The sequence below is a fragment of the Protomyctophum parallelum genome (genome assembly GCF_964188405.1).
Source record: "Protomyctophum parallelum genome assembly, chromosome: 5".
In the NCBI taxonomy this organism is placed as follows: domain Eukaryota; kingdom Metazoa; phylum Chordata; class Actinopteri; order Myctophiformes; family Myctophidae; genus Protomyctophum; species Protomyctophum parallelum.
In genome coordinates, this window is record NC_139702.1 from 23,583,390 (window position 1) to 23,605,958 (window position 22,569).

At 42.5% G+C, this 22,569-nt stretch overlaps 1 protein-coding gene across 3 annotated transcripts in view; it reads left to right on the forward strand.

Moving 5' to 3' along the window:
- The window catches only part of pkn1a (protein kinase N1a), a 59,012-nt gene extending 37,531 nt beyond the window's left edge, over positions 1–21,481 (forward strand). For all 3 annotated transcript variants that reach the window (XM_083765662.1, XM_083765663.1, XM_083765661.1), the window contains 19 exons: positions 1,225–1,345; positions 6,917–7,062; positions 7,357–7,570; positions 8,622–8,816; positions 10,402–10,511; positions 11,037–11,180; positions 11,551–11,626; positions 12,365–12,500; positions 12,956–13,040; positions 13,631–13,713; positions 14,450–14,525; positions 17,874–17,965; positions 18,520–18,696; positions 19,481–19,543; positions 19,647–19,723; positions 20,154–20,296; positions 20,495–20,602; positions 20,866–20,946; positions 21,262–21,481. In XM_083765662.1, the coding sequence (XP_083621788.1) occupies positions 1,225–1,345; positions 6,917–7,062; positions 7,357–7,570; positions 8,622–8,816; positions 10,402–10,511; positions 11,037–11,180; positions 11,551–11,626; positions 12,365–12,500; positions 12,956–13,040; positions 13,631–13,713; positions 14,450–14,525; positions 17,874–17,965; positions 18,520–18,696; positions 19,481–19,543; positions 19,647–19,723; positions 20,154–20,296; positions 20,495–20,602; positions 20,866–20,946; positions 21,262–21,465 (2,331 nt within the window). In that variant the 3' untranslated portion in view covers positions 21,466–21,481. The remainder of the gene's footprint in view (positions 1–1,224; positions 1,346–6,916; positions 7,063–7,356; positions 7,571–8,621; positions 8,817–10,401; positions 10,512–11,036; positions 11,181–11,550; positions 11,627–12,364; positions 12,501–12,955; positions 13,041–13,630; positions 13,714–14,449; positions 14,526–17,873; positions 17,966–18,519; positions 18,697–19,480; positions 19,544–19,646; positions 19,724–20,153; positions 20,297–20,494; positions 20,603–20,865; positions 20,947–21,261) is intronic.
- Positions 21,482–22,569: the final 1,088 nt, after the last annotated feature.

Sequence of the window (22,569 nt, forward strand, 5' to 3'; positions counted from 1 at the left end):
CTACAATAATATAGTGGTTGCAACGCTATCAATTGATTGTCCGTGGTGGGAGTTATGGTCTGTTTTTGGTGGATATTAAGTAGTACCGGTCAATTGGTCAGGGTCATTTTAGATTTTTGCGTTGGCTATTAAAAAATTATAGATATACAAGCTCACACTGCAAGCTTTTGTCGGACGGCCCATGTGCTATTTTTCAAAAACCTTGAAATTGAGAAGAAGGCATTTCTTGGTGTTTTAAGCATTATGTTCTACTTTAGCTATTAAAATAGCAGATAAGCTCATATCGTGGCCCTGAGTGCCGCGCTACGAAAATATGTTGTTCCCTGGAACAACATATTTTCAGATAGGGGTCGACGGCCAATTACATATATTTTTGGGGGTATACTTGACATGAAAATGTGGGGATTCCAGGGGGTCCCCAGCCAAATATATATATATTTTCTTTAAGAATTGTTTTTGGGTGGGAGGGAGAGAAGGGTAGAGACAAATAGTTTATTATAGTATAAAATAGTTGAACCACTTTAATTATATATACTGTAACTGTACATAGGCTATTTGAAAATAATTACAAACGGGCGTTTGCGAACTAGTAGATCTTCTACTTTAAAACATTTGTGTTGTTGGCATGTTTTCAGATGGGGTCCATGGCCAAATCCATTTTAATCTGGGTGTAATCTGGAAAGTGTCTACTTTAATTAATAAAAATCAGCTAATTTGCCCTGTACAATCCAGGGTTATTATAGCTTTATATTTGTCTTTTGTTTTGGTTTCTGGTCTAGTTTTTCAATTAATTTAGTTTGAGTTAGTTTCATGAGAAAAATAAAGGGAAGCTCCGCACACTCAGATCTGCGCACAATGAATGTATTTATTTAGCAAGCTTTCGGTCTACTGACCTTCAGGCATTTTAGTTAGTTTCAAAAGTTCTGCTTTTGGTTTATTGTTTAACTTTTTTATTTTTTATTTTTATGTATATGACTGAAGTGGGTAATGTATGTTTTGTACAAAGTAAAGTAAGTAAACTAAAGTTTTCATGTATAAATGTAGTGGAGTAACAGTACAATATGTAGTGAAGTAAAAGTTCAGAAGATTTGAAATACTCCAGTAAAGTAAAAAAGAAAATATGTCAAAATTGTACTTGAGTATATTACTTAAATAAATGTACTTGGTTACTTTCCGCCACTGCTTCATGTTTGGTGTCATGTTTGGTGTCTCTGGTCCAATCAGGATAAGAAGATGCTGCAGACGGCCCAACAGATGCTGCAGGACAGTAAGACCAAGATTGACATCATCCGCATGCAAGTCCGCAAGGCAGTCCAAGCAACGGAGCACAACGATGACGCACAGGGTAGGTTGGACAGGTTGACTGGCTAAAAACATAGCTTTACGGTTTGGCTCGCTGACTGACCTGTGGGTGTGGAACAAGTTCTTTAAAGTGTTTATGGGGTTGAAGGTACCAAGCTAAATCTGGTGTGTTAATTGAACTGAGATGAGGCTAGCATCACTAAAACTTTTAGCTTTCTGCCACTCTTTGCAAGTACACTATAACCTGGTATCAGACTTCAGGCTGGTAGATTTGCTACCCTTCAAAGCCATGTGTTTGAGCTCCACAATTCATGAATCACTGACCAATAATTGTATTATTATTAATTTTATTTTTTACAAATGAACGATTAACTAATTGCAATTAATGATAAATTTGACTGTGGTCAAATGTTCCATCAAAGGTGTGTGTTTATCTTCCCTACATACAATGCATTAGTCTTTGTGTGTCTTGCACAACAGACAGACATGGTAGTAGTGAAAACAGATCAATAATGACCCAGCCTAGCGTCTCCTCTTTCACACCACTTCCTGCCTCCAACACAGTAGAATCCTCAGGGTTTATTCTATGCGGGAAGTATATTAAGTAATGTACCAGTTTTAAAGGTTTCATGACATTAACTTTCATTTATTTTAATTTTTTTGTTTTTCTTTTAGGTTTTATTACCTCAATTACACCCACACCACCTAAACTTTGAACATTCAGTGAATTTTCTGTCGTCTGGGATTTTCTCTGTGTGTTCTGAGGCCTTTTGAGCTGCAATGAAAAGACAACACAAGAATGAAAAAGACAAAATGCCCTCAACAGTGACATCTGCTGGCAAATTCCTATGTCATTATGGGATTTGCTGACTGTTACATCAGTCCACAGGAAAATCTGGGAACTTGTTTGAGCCAGAAAACCTTGCCCCCCCTAGTGGTGAAAAATATAACTTCTGGGTTAAAAGTCTTCTATTGGTTGACCCCCACATGACATCACAGCCCAGAGGTCAAACGGCCACCGGGAATAATTACGATAACAATAGTGGACTCGCTACTCGAGCCCACGATGAGGAGAGAGAAGCGCTATAGGGCTGCATGAGGTGGAGTCTGATAAATGAGTTTCCTTTTCAGACTGACAAAATGGGGAGTGGTGACAAAAAAATGACTGGTCAAAGAAAACTATTACAAATAAGTTGGCAGCGTGTGTGTGTGTGTGTGTGTGTGTGTGTGTGTGTGTGTGTGTGTGTGTGTGTGTGTGTGTGTGTGTGTGTGTGTGTGTGTGTGTGTGTGTGTGTGTGTGTGTGTGTGTGTGTGAGTGTGAGTGTGTGCGCACGATCGATACCGTCAGGAGAACGATGTCTAACAGGGCTTTGTGGCCCGTAATGGCCTCGGCTGGAAAAAAATTCTGAGTAATAGAGGTCAAGAAAGATCATTGGCCTGGAAAAAAACATGAGAGAGATGGAAGTAGTGGTGGAAAAAGTACTCACATTTTGTACTTAAAGGAGCATTCAGTGATTTGGGTGATCTGGAAAAAAAAACCTGGTCCGCTCCGGTAACAAGATGTGCACATGGGAAGTACAACAGGCCAACAGCACGTACACCTAGGCCCGCCCCACTCAATCATGATTGGAGGAAGGGGCTCACTCGGGACAGGGAGGAACTACTTATATGGTCAGCACACTTTATAGTAGGGAGGATTATCCAAAAAAGATGTGATATTTGAATTAAGTGAAATCACTGAATATACCTTTAAGTAAAAGTATCAATACTGCAGTCTAGATATAATGTTACAAGTGAAAGTCCGTAATTCCACATTTACCATGTTGGTCTCAAAATGTACTTAAAGGGTAAGACCACTTTGGAACATGAGGCTGCAGCAGTCCCATGTTCCTAGCAGATCTGCTAGGATCATGAGGCTGCAGCAGCTCCATGTTCCTAGCAGATCTGCCGTTTATAGAACGAATGTACCAAATGGTAAATGGTGCATTTATATAGCGCCTTTATCCAAGGCGCTTTACAGAGATTGTGCATTACATTCACCCATTCATACACCGATGGCAGCGGAAACCATGTAAGGCACCAACTAGCACATCGGGAGCAATTAGGGGTTCAGTGTCTTGCTCAAGGACACTTCGACAGTAACTCTGGGGGAGCCCGGGTTCGAACTGGCAACCTTACGGTTACCATCCAGGCACTCTACCCCTGAGCCACCGCCGCCCGTACCGGTATGCTGTGAGCTTAGCTTGTTGCTAACGCGCCATCTGCATCCACAGTTTTTAGAAAAAATAAAACCGTACGAGTTTCGGTGATGTTCTATATTGTCTGAATCAACTTTGTGTTTGTTTACGTACTAAAAGAGTAACTTTGAGAGCTGTTTCAGCACAACGTATGTCAATGAGGAGCATATTTAGAATTATTAATTTCTAATCACTCAAGCAATTATTTTAGATTTCTTGTCCACATTTGAAGTTACATCATGACAAGGTAACTACACAACACAAACCTCTACCAAAGTGGTCTTACCCTTTAAAGTATCAAAAATAGAAAGTACTCATTTCAAGTTACCAAATGTGTAACAATATTTTGAAAATAGCCAATCTACAAGCTCACAATGCGTCGCAATGTGACGCATTGTGAGCTTGCTGACATAGGCTGAAGTCTATGTTTTGTAATAATAATCCAAATCTACAAAGTAACTAGTAACTAAGGTTTTCAAATAATTGGAGTGGAGAGAAAGTACAATATTTGCCTCTAAGCATGTAGTGGAGTAAAAGCATTGGAAAATGGAAATACTCAAGTAATATACAAATACCTAGTAAATGTACTTAGTTACTTTCCACCACTTGAGAGAAGGAGGGAGAAATGGGAATTGATGATAAACGTGGGAAGGAGGGAGAGAAGTAGAAGACAGAGTACTGTACGTACATTCATACAGTAACTGGTGAAAGGTTTTAACCACTTTCAACCTGCCGTCCCTATTGTTATGGACATTATTGGTGGAAAATATCAAAGATTTTCAAAATATATGCGACACGCTTTGAGCTTGCATATAGCTTATTTTCGCCGCACGACACCGCCATATGCCATAAGTGTACAATAGAGCTTAAGTGGTTAAGTATAGTGTATTCCCTTTGGGGGTAGTATTATTTTCCTGTCTGAGATCATGGGAACTGATGGACGTAGAGACAGATTATGAAGAGGTTTTGAGTAGTTGGTGACCATTTGGGTGGATTACTATAAGAGCTTTTCAAAGGCAGGGCAAAATATCATTTTAAGTGCAGGATATTCAAATAATTTAATAAAAAACCCCATAAAAAGTTTTTTTTTTCTTTTCATTTTCACATACACACACACACACATTCACAATAAATATGTTTTAAAAAGTCTGAAAAATCTGCCCCGCCCCAACATTCAATAATCATCCACTCACCAAACGGGCTTAGTGTATGCATAATTTATTCAATCTCATAGCGGTGTTGTTCGCCAACGAGGAACTTCCTACGGAGTGTACATTTGTGATTTGTGATTTCAACAAATGGAAAGTATTTGTTTGCTATCCTTCAGCTTTCACTGGCTGAAGATGGAACTTCTGCAGTGGCTCTCATCCACTTAGCAAACACACGTAAAGGGATAGTTAGCTTAAAAAGGGTAATTTTATCGTCTACTCAGGCTTTTGTGAGCACTCCGTGAGCACTTTTAAGTTGCTTGATTCAGTATTTAGATATTTGATATTCATTTTAGCTTCATGTTGCCCCCCTTTCTTTCTATGTTTTTCTCTCTCTCTGTCTCTGCTCTCCAAGCTAACCAGTTTCTCTTTCTCTTTCTAACCAGTCTTTCTCTTCTAACCAGTCTCTCTTTCTCTTCTAACCAGTCTCTTTCTCTTCTAACCAGTCTCTTTCTCTTCTAACCAGTCTTTCTCTTTCTAACCAGTCTCTTTCTCTTCTAACCAGTCTCTTTCTCTTCTAACCAGTCTCTTTTTCTCTTCTAACCAGTCTCTCTTTCTCTTCTAACCAGTCTCTTTCTCTTCTAACCAGTCTCTTTCTCTTCTAACCAGTCTCTTTCTCTTCTAACCAGTCTCTTTCTCTTCTAACCAGTCTCTCTTTCTCTTCTAACCAGTCTCTTTCTCTTCTAACCAGTCTCTTTTTCTCTTCTAACCAGTCTCTCTTTCTCTTCTAACCAGTCTCTTTCTCTTCTAACCTTGCTGTCATTTCCCCACTCATTCAGTCAATAAGGTTCAATAACAATAACAAATCTGTTCCACAGTGTGTATTGTGTGTACACTCCACTAGACAGACAGTTTCCAGGCACCACACCACACCCCACTAGGGTCAGCAGCAGGCAGAGTCTGAGCTCCAGGCACAACACCTTATTAGGAGATAAAGAGTGTGTGTGTGTGTGTGTGTGTGTGGTGTGTGTGTGTGTGTGTGTGTGTGTGTGTGTGTGTGTGTGTGTGTGTGTGTGTGTGTGTGTGTGTGTGTCTTTCCTTTCCCTCTCACAAATCAAGTTTTGCCCAACTCATTTGATTATTTATCAGTGTCACAAACTGATTTCACCCAGGCTCTCTGCCTCCTTTCTTATTTGTTTCTCCTTTCTCTCCCCCTCATGTATTTATTACATTTAGTTTGACTCAGTTCTGCAGATAAAGAATATGTGAAAGTAGCCAAATTGCAAGCTCGTTGTGAGCTTGTAATGAGCTTGTAATGGCTCTTTCTTATGTAAGATTTGCCCAATTTGGTATTAAAAAGGTTGTAAACGTCCTTACATTCAGAAACGTGCAGATAGTATACACTTAGTTTGGGAACCGTTGCCTCTGCTTCCCCTCTCCCCTGTCTCCTTGTTTAGCAGCTCCATTTTGGATACTGCCGTGACTCGTGTTATCTCTTTCTATGAACCACTCATCGCTTCCCCCCCCCCTCCTCTATCCCCTCCTTCGCAGTCACTCTTCTCTGCTTTCATCCACTCCTGTCTCCCTCGCGCTGCCCTTTCTCCACCACTAATCTCAATAATTTCCTCTAATCATCCCGTCAGTTAATTGCTCTCTTTCCTTTCCTCTGCTCATCATCACTCACTTCCACATTCCCTCTGTTCCTTCACTTCCACTGAGCTGTCTCTCATTTGTCCTTTGAGTCACTCGTTCCCTCTGTCCTGGCCTCCACTTAGACCTCGAGGGCTCCTTAATGTTTGTGGTTTACTATGAGTATGTGCTGCTGATCCTCTGACCTCCACCCCGGGGCGCCATGTGTCTGTATGTTGTTCATTTAGTTGACTAAGACTAAAATACTAAGATTTAGATATTTAATTGACTAAGACTAGACTAAGGCTGAACAATTTCAGATGACAAAAATAGGACTAAAACTAAATGGTGTGTTATTCAAAAGACTAATAGTAAAATCAGAATTTGCAGTCAAAGGTAACATTGGGGAGGTCATCTTGTCTTCCTGTTGTTTGATTATACACAATTACCATAACATTCCATGTTGTCTGATGATCTGTCAAGACTAATTTGAGTTTAGGAAATGTGTAATTGACATTGTTTTGTTGGTACTGTACACTAATAGTTTATTAGCCTGTTCTACATGAAGCTAAAATGACCTGCTCTCTGTCGTTGTTACAGGCAACCATGACCAGTGTGGCTTGGAGCTGCGCATCGAGGAGCTGAGACATCACTACAGAGTGGAGCATGCTGTGGCCGAGGGTGCCAAGAACGTCTTGAGGCTCCTGGGAGCCAGCAAGGTCCAAGACAAGAAGGCCCTCTCTGAGGTCAGATATACTGTAGGACTCACACGATGCATCAAATACTCCAGTGGTTTTCAGCCTTTTTCATATCAAGGTCCATTATTTATTCAGCATTTGAGCCAGGGACCACCATTTTATGACATTTTAGCCTCTCTCTGACTCAAAACGAAGTTTTTTTGTCTACACGTTCCCTTATTGTGTAGACTTCTTGTAAATTAAGTAATGCAGATGTATTAATTATACTATAATGTAACTATACATTATTGTATAATTAATCCTAATATATCCTAATTTTCTATCAATTTGCCTTCCATAAAGGCCCAGTCTCGTCTGAGCGAGGCGTCCCAACGCTTGGACCTGCTGAGGGACTCTCTGGACCAGCGACTGGCGGAGCTGCCCGAGGACCATCCTAAGGCCAGCGTCATCAAAGAAGAGCTGGTCCTGGCGTCCTCCCCCGCCTTCAGCTCCCACCATGGTGCCCCCTACCTCCACAACCAGTACAGCACCCTCAGCAAGCCTTCGCCTCTCACCGGTGAGACACACACGCGTGCCAATACAAGACACACAACACAGACACACACAACTCATGCATGCTGATGAATACAGACTGGTGTAGACGGACACACATCTGTTCTATACATGCAGGATGCAGAAATCCTACAATAGAGGGTATGTGCGTGACATCATCATCATAGTATACCCGGACGTTATGTGGGAACACCTACTGAGTGGCAAAAAACTACTTTCTGGCCTTGTTAGCCCATACATCCAAACAGAAAAGTCCTATATGATTGCATTAAACGGCGTTAAAAATCACTTTGCCACTCACTTAATGCATGCGCATACCCTCTATACGCGAGCCCTGAGTAGCATGTATTCGTGTGTTGAGACAAATTGATAAATATAACTGTCGACTCTACACAGTACACACACACACACACGCGCGTGTGCACGCAGACTCACACGCTCCAATGACAGACAAACCCACCCTTAAAGAACCACAGCCGCAGCTGCCCAGATGACAGTAAATTGTCAACTTAAGGGCTTTTAAGACCTTTTTAATACCTAAAAAAAATCTATTAATGAAAATAAATAAATAATAATATTTACCATTAATACTATATTTGTAATCAACAAACTGGTCAAACATTGATCAAATTGTCAAATATAAAAAGAAAGAGGCAGAACTGTGAAGCTATCCGATCTACACGCTCACAATGCCTCACAACGTGAGGCGTTGCCAGCTTGTATTTTCACAATATTTATCTGTGGAACAGAGTCAAACAAAATGTTTTGTCTCAACTCCTTGTCAGGGTCCCTAGTTCGAATATGATTATTCTGGGCGTTCACAACCTCGAAAGGTTGAGCACCACTGTAGATTAGATGGATCAAATAAATTCATTCAAGGCGCCATTTTATTGTTTGATACTAAAATCAAAGAAACTGTCACTAGTGAGAACGAATAGATTATGTCCTGTATAGGACGGATCAAAGTGCCGCTTTTGGCCAGAGAGGTTTTTTGTTTGTGTGAACATACTGTAACAACAACATTGAATATAGTTTTCTTTCCATATGTTGTACAGGTACGTTACAGGTGCAGGTGCTGGGCTGCGTCGGCGTGCTGGAGGTGGTCCCTGGACGCAACAAGGGGACGGCGGTCATGCTACCCTGCTACAGCCCGGGAGACAGCAGGTCCTTCATGAGAGGCAGTAAGGGACTGTACGGACGCAGTGGCTCAGTGAGCGGCAAGACGCCCAGCAAGGCCGAGGAGCTCTCCAGTAAGTCCACCGTGCTTACCGAGATTAGGCGGTTAGGCGGATAGGCCAGTGGTTTTCAACCAGTGGGGGGGGGGGGTTCCAGGTGGTCCCCCAGGTGGTCCCCAGCTAAATGATGGAGAGTTCAAATCTTTGTCCACTGAGCGTGTTTTGCAGGTTGTGTGGGTACTGTGCAATGGGTCCATCGCAGTAGTTCGGCTATTTTCACAAGATTTATCTGTGGAACTGAGTCAAACTAAATCTAATGCCTAGTCGTGGTGGTGGTGGGGGGCATTGGGGGGGCAGTTCAAATAAGATTACCGGTATTTTGGGGGGTCGCGGCCAAGAAATGTAACCAAAAGGATGCATAAGGGTCCCTTTGGTTACATTTGTATACTCTCAGAGTTACAAATTAATACATGGAACGCTGTACATTTTAGGTGGGGTGTTCACATGCTCATAATACGTCCAAATTAGTTCATGATGCGGTACCTTTATGAGCAGACTCAGCCCAGATGCATTTATCTGAGTAGCCCTCAGGCCTTTGCACTCAGTTGGAGCCTTTCCAAGGAAATTAAGTAGTAGTTTAAATCAATAATTGAATTGTGTTCTATATTCTACAGTGAGTGGGCACAGCTGCAGCTTTTCTGCACAGCTCAGTGCTATGATACATTAGAAAAGTGCTTGACTGTCTTTACCTCCTGTGTAAAGTGCTTGGTATCTTAACTCGTCAGCATCTATAGGAGGGAGAGCGTAGTGACGCACGCGTTCGGTAGGATTTTGGGTTATTTGGTCGCCATCTTCCTGCCTACGTAGGCTAGTAGGATGCTAGGCTACTTGGCTGCTAGTCTGTAGTTCGTAAGTTTGCTCGTCAGTGACGCTGGTGTGTACACTGTCACTGCAGTACACCATCTTCCATCTCTCTACTATCTTTGACTTGGCTCTGGATCGACGGTGGTATTATTATTATTCGCCGCTAGAAAATGTTCGGGTGTTCTGATCTGATAGCCGCCTCCCCTCCCCTCACGACGTCAAAACAGTTCTCAATGTTTACATCTTACTTGACGAGAAGACATGTGGACATATCCTTATGGAACCAGGGAAAGGGGGAAAATCACCGCAAGAGTGACAAGTGATCAGTCAAACATGTGTTCTCTCCGCAGTAAATAAATAATCTGTCTGTATGCGATCTGACCATTATTATTTTGATTACACTGTCATGCTCGTTTGAGGACAGGTAGAGAGCAGCCATGTGTTTGGGAATGGTGCTGAAGGTTATGTGATTTTGTCAGCTGACACCCAAATCAAAGAAACCATAGTGTTTTATTTAATTATTTTATATTTACAATGGTATATGTCTCCACAGTGATGCTGGAAAATGTAGCCTAGCAGCCTACTACTATAGCCTACTAGCCTACTGGTAGGCAGGAAAATGGCAACCAGAATAACCCGTTCTGAGCAAAACTCCTCCCTACGCTCTGGCCCTATATCATATATGTACCCAAATGCTTAATGCTGATTGTGTATGTGCATTTGTGGCATGCGCGCCTAAACTTTACATTTTGTATTGAATGCCTCTGTTTTCGTGCGTGTGTGTGTGTGTGTGTAGCGGAGGTTAGTGCAGTGCTGAAGATGGACAACTCTGTTGTGGGTCAGACCGCCTGGAGGACTGTGGGAGAACAGGCCTGGGACCAGACCTTCACCGTAGAGCTGGAGAGGGTTGGTACACACACACACACCATCAACCATAAGCCTCTGTAATGGCCATACCTTTGTCGTGAGAGGGCTTGCAGATTGCAGGAATGCCCAGGCCGAGAGCTAAGGCATTGGCTAAAATTCTGTTCGTGTCTGGGATAATTTTACGCTGACGAAGGCCAAACAGGCAGTTATCAACTCTCGTCAGAGGTAAATATTCAAAAAAAATTCATGTGAAAAGGACATACAATGAGTGCTGGCCTTTCGTTCTGTATATTCGAGCCTTGCACCATAAGGATTTTGTTCTAACCTGGAGGAGACGATGCTTCCTTCTTCCGTGATCTATATCCTGAATTCAATGTGAACGCAAATAAAGGTGTGTGTGTGTGTGTGTGTGTGTGTGTGTGTGTGTGTGTGTGTGTGTGTGTGTGTGTGTGTGTGTGTGTGTGTGTGTGTGTGTGTGTGTGTGTGTGTGTGTGTGTGTGTGTGTGTGTGTGTGTGTGTGTGTGTGTGTGTGTGTGTGTGTGTGTGTGTGTGTGTGTGTGTCAGTCAAGGGAGATGGAGATTGCGGTCTACTGGAAGGACTTCCGCTCGCTGTGTGCTCTTAAGTACCTGAAGCTAGAGGACTTCCTGGACAACCAGAAACACAGAGTTCAGCTGGAGCTGGAACCACAGGGTGTGCTGCTGGCCGAGGTAGAGACTCCTGTGTTATGTCCCTGCTGTCAGTGAGTGTGCAGACCAAGCCCTGAAGTGTGTATTGTTCCTAGATGGAACTAATTTGTAGTTTGAGAGTCGATCAGAGCTGTTGATCAGAGGTTTGCTGACTGGGTGGTCAAACCAAACTTGTGACACCCGGATCAGCTGTTTGTGACGCACACACACAAGACACACACACACACACACACACACACACACAGAGAGAGAGAAGCAAAAACAAATAAACCCACTTTTGGAAAACAAGTATACATGTACGGTAGTCTAGAAAGATGTTTGTAAATGGAACACAGTATACACATCTGTGATAATGATGCCCGTGTGTGTGCGTGCGTGTGCTGTTTTCCAGGTGATCTTCTTCAATCCAGTCATTGACAGAGTTCCTCGCCTCCGGAGGCAGAAGAAGGTTTTCTCTAAACAGCAAGGTGAAGCAGACAACGTGAAATGAAACTGACTGTGTTCTTATCATTTTATATCTCATCATTTGGATTTCTGGCGCCTGTGACTCGCCTCTTGAGGTGATGAGAGAATGTTCACTATTCAGCTCAAGATATGATGACTATCATTATATCGTTTCCTATAGTATGTTACAGGGAAGTGAATAGATTACCAGTATTCTTTGTTTCACTGCAGTACAGCATCCTCTAGTGTTTGCTGATATTTTTGTCTTTTCTCATGTGTAAAGCTGGGTAGAAGGAAGTATAGATGTCAGTGACACTAGGCACTGATTTACTCGAGTTAAGGATGAAAAGTGGTTATGTGGTTATATCCATTCAATGCTACTGTATTTTTTATTTCACTGCATTATATAAATGCCTATATGCTAAATGAACACTGTTGTTGATACATTCTAATTATATTGGTATTATTGCTTTTTTACGTATTACATTTATTATGATCATTGTTTTAGATTATTAATACTATTATATGTATTGTTTTTATGTTATCCACCATTTTGAGAAAGAGAACGTCAGTCCGTTGCTCTCTCCGGGTTGGCAGAGGGAGTGTAGTGCCCAGGATTACATTAGACAATATTGACACTGTGTAACAAAAATGGGTTACAAAAATTGTGGGATACAAATTTTAATAAACAAATAAAGCCTTTGCACGGGCTAATGGGAGGTTAATTGTGTATGTCGCTCAATGCATTTTCCCCCCTCCAGGCAAGGCGTTCCTGCGTGCTCGTCAGATGAACGTGGACATTGGCACTTGGGTGAGGCTGCTCCGGAACGCCATCCCCACCGTCAACAACACGGGGACATACAGCCCCAACGCACACAGCCTTGCACTCAACGCTGGGTAAGTGTTGCACATTCAACCCCGAGGTCCGTCCATATATGCAGAAGAAGCACACATGTTCACAGTGCCCTAACGCAGTGGTTCTCAACCTTTGTTTAATCATTTGAACTGGGGACCCTCCACCCTGCTGACAAGCACTGGGATTACATTTAGTTTGACTCTGTTCCACAGATAAATATTGTGAAAATAATATCTACATAATCATCATCAAATCTCAGACATGTGCACATGTCATATATGCGGGAAAACACCATCTCCAGATTCTCCACCTCCTCAAACGTTCTTCCCTACGTGTCCTTTTGAAATGCAAAGCATGTTATGCATTCAATGCCCACGTCTTAACCACCCTTTTGTGTTTCCTTGTTCATTTGTCTGTCTGCTTCGCTTCATTGGTGTGTGTGTCTGTTTGTGCATATGTGTGTTTGTGTGTGTGTGTGTGTGTGTGTGTTTTCCAGAGAGATCTCGGTGGAGAAACTGAGTCTAGACAACGACACTCCATTTAGTTCCGATTACAAGAGCGACACGGAAACGCACATTCCGGTGAGACCGACTGACAGAAATGGATGGATTTAATTCCTCCGTGGTGCCCCTGACTTGGCCCGGAGCAGAACTGTTAAGAATGGCATGTTCATTTTGAACATGGCACGCCCTCCCAGTGAAACTCCTCACTGTCGGGTCCCTGAAACCAAACATTGGGGGTTGACACTTTGCAGTAACAGGGATTATACACATGAGAGGGCCTAGGGGGATTGGCAATGTCTAATCAAACTGGAGAGAAAATGGGGGGGGGGGGGGGGGGGGGGGGCTAAAACAGAGTAAAAACTCCCTTATTCCAGATATTGGGTGAAAATGGTAGATCTTCTAGCTGCAATGCAATACATTGTGAGCTTGTAGATTGGCCATTTGTTTGACGTTGTCTGCCATGGAGGATGTACTGTAGGACGAGAAGGTGAGGAGACAGACATTAGAGTTTTGAGATCTAGGCTCCTAGGTGTCATTTGTCTTTCTCCTTCCGTTATCCATGCCTCTCGTTGCGTGTGTTTTTCCTGCCTCTTCATGAATCTCATGTTTTTTTGTTTCTTTCCTGCTGTGTATCTCTGGCCTGCCATGTTCTCCTCTCCCCCTCTCAGGAGCAGGAGCTGCCTGTCATCGAGCCCTTCTCTCCCCCAGACCTCACCCCAGAGTGTCCTGTCCAAACCCCCTCTGTTTGCAGGTGCTTAGTCACACACCCGCGCACACACACAGCACACATGCAATGTCTCACCATTTCAGTCAGCCTAATTGCAGGATCAAATAGGCTTTATACACACATGCCATTTTGGAAAGAACTTGGGCCCCTTTTCTACTTCCTTCAAAGGTGTTACCGATGATATACTAATGTATTGAACTGGTTTACAGCCAGATGACGCCAGAGCTGAAAGTGCCAACCGTTTTTGAAAAAACACCAAAAATGGCCGACAATAAGTTCCGGTTCAACCATAGTAAACATCCGCTACTTTTCTCACAGTGGTGGAGGGGACGTGAACGGTCCGTGGAATTATAAAACAAATCTCGGGATGCCGGGCATGGCATCGATTGCAAAGGTAAATTAATCTCGGTCTCTGGGGCCCGGCGCTGAGCCAGTTAAGGCTCTGTTCCATTTTGTGTACAGTGGTTCTCAATTTCAAGGACCCCAATAACTTAATTAGTATCATCGGTAACACCTGTCAAGGAAGTAGGGAGAGTTATTCTGTGTGCATAGAGCCTATTATACACATGGTGCTAAATTTGTACCATTGCATCAGTGCTGCTCACAACCATCTCAGCTCCTAAGCAATGAATTAAAAACATTCCGATAGACATACCGGTACATATATCACTCTGTCCATCTTTTCTTGATGATCTCCGTCTGTTGAGCATCTACCGTGAAGTTTGGTTCCTATTCTTACTGCCTTGGTCTGTCCCTCCAGTAAGCAGAGGAAAGACCCTCTCTGCCTCCAGGACTTCAGGTTGATCGCTGTGCTGGGTAGAGGACATTTCGGGAAGGTACAAACGCATGTCACTGATGTGAAAATGTTTTGGTCCTTTTTCATTTTATTTATGCAATGTTTCCTTTGTTTACTTTTTTGCTTAAATTCATGCTTTCACAGATACAGATGAATAAGTTGGAATAATCATATCACAAAAAGAAACACTCAAAGACTTGAGTAAATAAATATACTCATCCTGTATAAATAGTAAGGTCAATCATTGGTCATTAAAATGAATGTCAAAAAGCAGTTTCTCGATGCTAGCATGCTTGTGCACCTTGTTAGTAGAGCCATGGTCTCATTTGTTTAAGGTTAGCCAGTTAAATGTTTGAATAGGCATTTGTAATCATTTTCAAAGCCCAGGCCTTTTGTTTATGAATGTTGGCATTATACTACATTAACCTTTATCAAAAAAGGATGTGACGTTTTCTCACTTATTATTGTCTCCACCAGGCCGAAGGCATGTGGGGAGAGTATGTTTTGCACTCCGTCCGTCCGTGTGTCCGTCCGTGTGTCCGTCCGTCTGTCCGTGTGTCCGTGAGCAGCTAATCTCGGCCACCGTTAACCCGGTCGATGCCACATTTTGCACACACACTCCCTGGATGCCAACGATGAACCTCTGCCCCAAACTTTCCAGAACGGCCTGTTATAGCGCCACCAGGAGGCCGCTTTGTGCAAAACAAGTTTTTCCACAGTACACCTACAGATTTTGTCCGTCCGTGTGTCCGTCCGTGTGTCCGTCCGTCTGTCCGTGTGTCCGTGAGCAGCTAATCTCGGCCACCGTTAACCCGGTCGATGCCACATTTTGCACACACACTCCCTGGATGCCAACGATGAACCTCTGCCCCAAACTTTCCAGAACGGCCTGTTATAGCGCCACCAGGAGGCCGCTTTGTGCAAAACAAGTTTTTGCACAGTACACCTACAGATTTTGTCCAAACATCACACAAATTGGTACACAGTCTCTCTAGAGCCATTCAACGAAACCGGTCTTTCAGATTTCTCAGACTCCATCCTGATTGGTTAAGATTGGCTTCCAAAGTTCACAGGAGTGCTCAGTTTCAAACAAAATGCTGCAAATCATGAACACATCGCGTGATTTCCGTGAAATTGTGCACCCACATTCCCACTAGGCCGAGGACGAAATGCCACATGAACAATTTCAACTCAGACTCAAGGTGGCGCTATAACTGGCCGAAAGGTGTTTTTACCTCTAACTGCACGGATCTGTGGATAACTTTGTATGCCAACTCCCTAGAGGCCAAGGAAAAACCTTTGCCTGGAATTTTTCACATCTGCTCTTTATAGCGCCACCAGGAGGCCGACATATGTAATACACATTTTCTATTATTACTCCTTCAGATTTTATCCAAATTTCACGCAAATCGGTATACACTATCTCCATAGTCATGTGATCAACACGGAGCGCCACCATTTCCCATCTTCCATCCTGATTGGCTAAGATTGGCTTCCAAAGCTCACACGATTCGTCCATTTCGAAAAAAGGCCACAAATCACAAACACAGTGTGCAATTTCCGTTAAATTATACACGCACATTTTCACTAGGCCGAGGACGACATGCCACAATTTTTTCCTCAAAATCAGCCTCACGGTGGTGCTATAACAGGCCAATTCCTGTTTTTAGCTATAACTGCATCGATCTGTATACAACTTATGTATGCACACATGGAAAAACATTGTACCTGCATCCCTCCAACACGAACCTCTGGCCCAAATCTTCCTCAACAGCCTGTTATAGCGCCACCATGAGGCCACAACCTGACCTGCCCTGGTGGAGACCTGTGCCGATTGGCACTTTGTCTAGTTCTAAAATCAAATCAAATTTAAGAAAATTATCACATATCGTCATTACGTCACCATCGAAAACCAATTACACTCTGGCATTGGGTCCTTTAATCCATTGAGAGCTAGTTATACATATACTATGTATATGTATAAAACCAATGGTTTTCGATGGTGGTGACGTAATGACGATATGTTTTAGTGTCGGGAGGATTAAAGGTAATGCTCCTATGTATACATGTATGTAATCTGGCACCACTGCCGTATCAGGCACAATTAGTCATTACGTCATTTGCTGGGACGGTGCATACGCATCAAAATTGGCGGGACAAATACGGCGCAAAGTAACCACAGTATACCGCTAATCAACTTACAAATTATGTATAACTAGCTCTCAATGATGACATAATAAAGATGTGGATTAAAGGACCCAATGCCAAGGCGTATTCATACTACCTCTTTATGTCTTAGACATTGCCTAATTCAATTCAAAATAGTACATCGTTTGCATTTCTCGAGAGAAAAACTATCTAAAATTTATCCTGACATTGACTCTACTTGTATAAGATGTCATGTGGAGCCAGCCTCCATTGGACATATGTTCTGGGGATGCACTTCCTTGAACCCATTTTGGAATAGTATTTTTGATGCTTTCTCAACCATCTGTCATATGCCAATTGCGCCCAACCCGATAACTGCTATATTTGGAGTTCCCAACGACGATGCACCAATTACCTCTCCCCAAGCCAATTTCATAGCTTTTGCTTCACTCATAGCGAGGAGACTTATTCTCCGCAATTGGAAATCTGATAAACCTCCAACATTTACAAGTTGGGTCAAGGATGTTCTATCCTTTATACCATTGGAGAAGCTCAGATACAACAGGTTCAAATCCCGCCAGAAATTTGTAAGGGCTTGGTCCCCTTTCCTTGAATTCACCCTTTCACTGTCTTCCGACTTACTGTCTTTTGATGATGTGCCCTAAGTGTTTTTCCTACATGTAATTTGGTTCACTGTGTAGCCCCTTAATCTAGGAAAAGGCTAATTTTATGTTATTGTATTTATTTATTTCATTTATTATTTATATTGCTACCTGTTTATTTTTTATTTCTTTGTTGTTTTATTGTTGTTGTTGTTGTCTTGTTTTGTGATGGAACCGGGGAGGGTGGGGTATATGTGGGGTTGTTTGTCTACAAAAAATTGAAAATCTTATAAATAAAGTTATAAAAAAAAAAAAAAAAGGACCCAATGCCAGAGTGTAATTAGTTTTCGATGGTGACGTAATGACGATATGTTTTCGTGTTGGGAGGATTAAAGGTAATGCTCCGAGTCCTATGTATACATGTATGCAATCTGGCACCACTGCCGTATCAGGCGCAAGTAGTCATTACTGAGATTTGACAGTTTGTAGCGGTCGAAAGTACTTGCATGCTCTGCTTGCGCACTAGTAGGCCATTTATGGCCTACTAGTGTGCAACAAGCAAGTATGCACTCGACAGAGTGCAGTTCTAGTTGATTATATTATTGTAAATGTGAATAACCTCACTTTGTCGTTCCCAGGTGTTGTTATCCGAATATAAGAAGACGGGCACAATGTATGCCATCAAGGCCCTAAAGAAAGGAGACATTGTAGCTAGAGATGAAGTAGAGAGGTGTGTGTGTGTGTGTGTGTGTGTTTATGTGTTTTTGTAATGGTCTATTAGAGGGTGTGTGATCATGTCCCATTCCTTTTTTCTATTTGAAACTCAGTCCACAACATCCAGTTTCTTCCCATTTAATCTATACGTTTCTGCGCCTCAAACAAGTATAATTACAGTACATCTGTGGGTGGAGCACGGTTTCACTTCAGATTTGGAAGAGACCAAAATAAGCACTGTCTAATTATGTCTCTCTCATACCTCCCTCATTCCTCTTTCCTCACCTCCGTTTCTCTTTCCTGTCCTCTCTTCTTTCCATGCTATTCTCTCACCCCTAAATGGCGGGTTATTCAAAAGACTTAGACTATTATATATTTGGTCAAAATTAACTCTGCATTAATACAAAGACTAAAATACTAAGATTTTGATATTTAGTCGACCAAGACAAGAATAAGACTAAACCATTTTGGATGACTAAAACGGGACTAAAACTAAATTGTGTGCTATTCAAAAGACTAAGACTGAATCAGAATTTGCTGTCAAAATGAACACTGTTCTCCTTGCCCCAGTCTGATGTGTGAGAAGCGGATCTTTGAGACGGTCAACACGTCGCGCCATCCCTTCCTGGTCAACCTGTTTGCGTGTTTCCAGACGCCAGAACACGTGTGTTTCGTCATGGAGTACACGGCGGGAGGCGACCTGATGATGCACATCCACACTGATGTCTTCACTGAGCCCCGAGCCGTGTACGTGTATATGTCTCATATGTGTATATATGTCTCATATAGTTCTCAAATGTATAACAATCTTTTGAAAATAGCAGATCTAGAAGCTCACAATGCGTCGCTTTTCAAATAAATGTAGTGGAGTAAAAGTACAATATTTTCCTCTGAGATGGATGTAGTGGAGTAGAAGTAAAGGTACTGGGAATTGGAAAGTAAAAAATACCTCAACATTGTGCTTAAGTACAGTACTTTAGTAAGTGTGCTAGTACACTAGAACAAAGGTTTGGAAGACCTAAAGGCCTCTAGTTTGAGAACAGTAAACCTCAAAACTACATTTGAGGTGAGCCTTTGTGCCAACTGTCCCCATTCCGTTTACTTCCCTCAAACTAGATGTCAGACTGCAAAAGTGATTCTGCTAGATGTTCCTCTAATTAATTGCATATTTCCTGTTCCACCCAGTAAGACCTGAGGTCGATTCATAAAGAAAAATCATGTCAAGGACCCCCAAAATTATATGTATTTGGCCACGGACCCCCATCTCAAATTTTGTTTGATGTTCGCATTAAAACTATTATATTCAAAGATTTTCTCAAATGTTCACGATTAAAAAAATAATCTACAAGCTCATAGTTGCACTCGGTGCCACTTGTACATCTGCTATTTTGTTAATAGCCAAAATTATGGTTAAACTGGTTAAAAGCTAAAGTGACACTGAGGCTTTCCAGGTCTTAATGGGTGAATTAAAAATATTCACACAAACATATGACTTGTCTTACAAGTGTTGTTTTATTGCTAAACCCCACAGGTTTTATTCGGCCTGTGTGGTTCTTGGACTGCAGTATCTCCATGAACATAAGATTGTGTACCGGTAAGTGTCCATTCAGTGGCATGTTTTGGACCTTCTCTACTGTTCCATGATGTGAAGGTGTTGTTTAAATCCTCTCCATTTTGTTCCTCTTCACACGTTCCAGTGACCTTAAACTAGACAACCTACTGCTGGACACAGACGGCTATGTAAAGATCGCTGACTTTGGCCTGTGTAAAGAAGGTGCGTGCTTTGTGTTTTTACATACAGTGTGCCTTTCCCCTTTATCATTTTTGGTTCCCAGGTTGAGGTTGCTCAACGCACTGCTTCGCGCTTGCAGATCGTCAGTTTTCACTACTTCTTAATTATTATTATTATTATTTTTTTAATTGTTTATTTATTGTTTGTTTTTTAAGATGCGTAAAATATCTTTTGAAATACTTATTTTTTGTTGTAGGAAAAGAAAATGGGATTTTTACTCGAGTTGTGACCCATAAAAATGGTCTGTGACCCACAAACAAGTCCCGAAACAGTGCCCTAATCCTTCAGTGTTTCTCTTTTCTCCTTTCCTTCCTTCCTTCCTCTACCTTGGCGTCTTATGCCCACGACGTCCATCCATCCATCCGTCCTCTCTCCTTCTCTCGCTCTCTCCTTCTCTCGCTCTCTCCTGTAGGGATGGGCTTCGGGGATCGGACCAGTACGTTCTGTGGGACCCCCGAATTCTTGGCCCCAGAAGTCCTAACGGACACATCCTACACCAGGGCAGTGGACTGGTGGGGTCTGGGAGTTCTGATCTATGAGATGTTGGTGGGAGAGGTGAGAACGCACACACACACACACAAGTGCGCGCACACACACACACACACACACACACACACACACACACACACCCTCACACACACACACACACACACACACACACACACACACACACACACACAAAGTGCTATATAAAGTGTGTGTGTGTGTGTGTGTGTGTGTGTGTGTGTGTGTGTGTGTGTGTGTGTATGGTAGTCTCCATTCCCAGGAGATGATGAAGAAGAGGTGTTTGACAGCATCGTCAACGATGAGGTCCGCTACCCACGTTTCCTCTCCACTGAAGCCATTGGAATTATGAGGAGGGTAAGAAAATGCACACATGCATATTACTTTTTCAACACAGAAATGCATATGTACACACACTGATGTCTTATCATTGTGTGTGTGTGTGTGTGTGTGTGTGTGTGTGTGTGTGTGTGTGTGTGTGTGTGTGTGTGTGTGTGTGTGTGTGTGTGTGTGTGTGTGTGTGTGTGTGTGTGTGTGTGTGTGTGTGTGTGTGTGTGTGTGTGTGTGTGTGTGTGTGTGTCTGTGTGTGTGTGTGTGTGTGTGTGTGTCATCGTGAGCAGCTGTTGAGGAGGAACCCTGAGAGAAGACTGGGCTCTGGTGAGAAAGACGCAGAGGAGGTGAAGAAGCAGCCATTTTTCAGGGTGAGAAGGCTATATTTGTTGTTCCTCTTTATGGCTTTTTGTTCCAAATCCATGTGCATTTGCAACAGCAGAAAAACTCTGCCTACCCAGGGCTGTATTGCGACCTTTTATGGCGCCACCATGACGCCAATTTAAAAACATTAGGATGGCAGTTCTAATTTGTATGTATTTAATCAATAAAATAGACCTAAAGACGCCTATACATGTCCAAGGCAACCCGTGGTTTTGATTCTAAAGACGTGTATACACATCCTTATATAATTAGTGTTAAATCTGTAATTGTGAGCCCCATTTCTCTCCCCTCCCTTTGGTCAGGGTCTGGACTGGGAGTTACTGCTGCAGAGGAAACTCCCCCCTCCCTTCGTCCCCTCCATTGGAGGCAAGGAGGACGTCAGCAACTTCGACGAGGAGTTCACCACCGAAGCCCCGACGCTCACGCCTCCCCGAGAACCTCGCACTCTCTCCCGCAAGGACCAGGACAGCTTCAAAGACTTTGACTATGTCTCTGACCTCTGCTAATGGACAAGCGGTTTGAAAGTCGCAGCGTTCGACATCACGTGACCTTCGCACAAAGGTCATTTAGAAGGTTTTTGTGGTGGTTTTATTGGGTGGACCGGGTGTCGCTACTGACAGACTGACCGTCTTTCTGCCACCATACTGTGAATGAATGTTGATCCGTAATGTATTGTCTGTAGGCGTTGCTTGTACTATTGGCAAAAATGAATGCAGACAGTTACTGCAGTATCAGTTGGTGCACGGCTGTGTCCTGTCAAGAGAAAGGGTTGATGGGAAATGAAGTTCTATTACATAAGAAACAAAACAATGACTGTTTCCAAAGGAAAGAAAGGACTCCTCATTCTTGCACCAAGCTTGTCCCCCATTTCTCCATTTCTAAAACAACAACCATGTGACTGCTGTGCTGTATTGAATCTAATTATACCTATTATGAATCTTGCAAACATTATCCCTTTAAACCCCACTTTCCAGTCTCCTTTGTGTCCTGTGTAGTTCACTGCCCAGCCATGAGCGGAGTCTTTGTACTGTGAGTCAAATTGACATTTGAGGGGACTTATGGTGGTAGTTTGGTGCATGGCCTCTTAAAATTGATGCCTTACATTTCTACTTGCTCCACAGAGAAGCTATTTGTTTTTATTCTGGGTTCCTTTGTATACATTTGTGATCCTCTGGTATGCAATAGGGATGTTGAAGTATGTTACATAAATGGTTGTATTCCTCTAAGAATCCTGAAGATGTGAGAGGATCCGATTGACTTGTCAACATGATCAAGGATGCAGAATTATGAATGTGTAGAATTAATATGTATTCTTTGTTTGTCATCACTGAGAAGAACAATCGCGTGTATTTTGACAATAACATTCAATTGCTACCCAATTCCAGTTGTCATGTCACCGATGGGGTGTAGAACCACTGCTCAAGAGAATGAGTCTGTCAATCAGATAAGATTCTAATGCGTTCACAGCAACAGACTTATCCTTTGTGACTTACTTTTATATTTGTTTGTTAGCTTAGTTGTATGAGTGATTGTGACTATTTTTAAAAAGGAGTCGTAAGGATGGAAAAAGGAATTCAAAGTCTTGTTGAATTTCCAGCTGACATGTACTT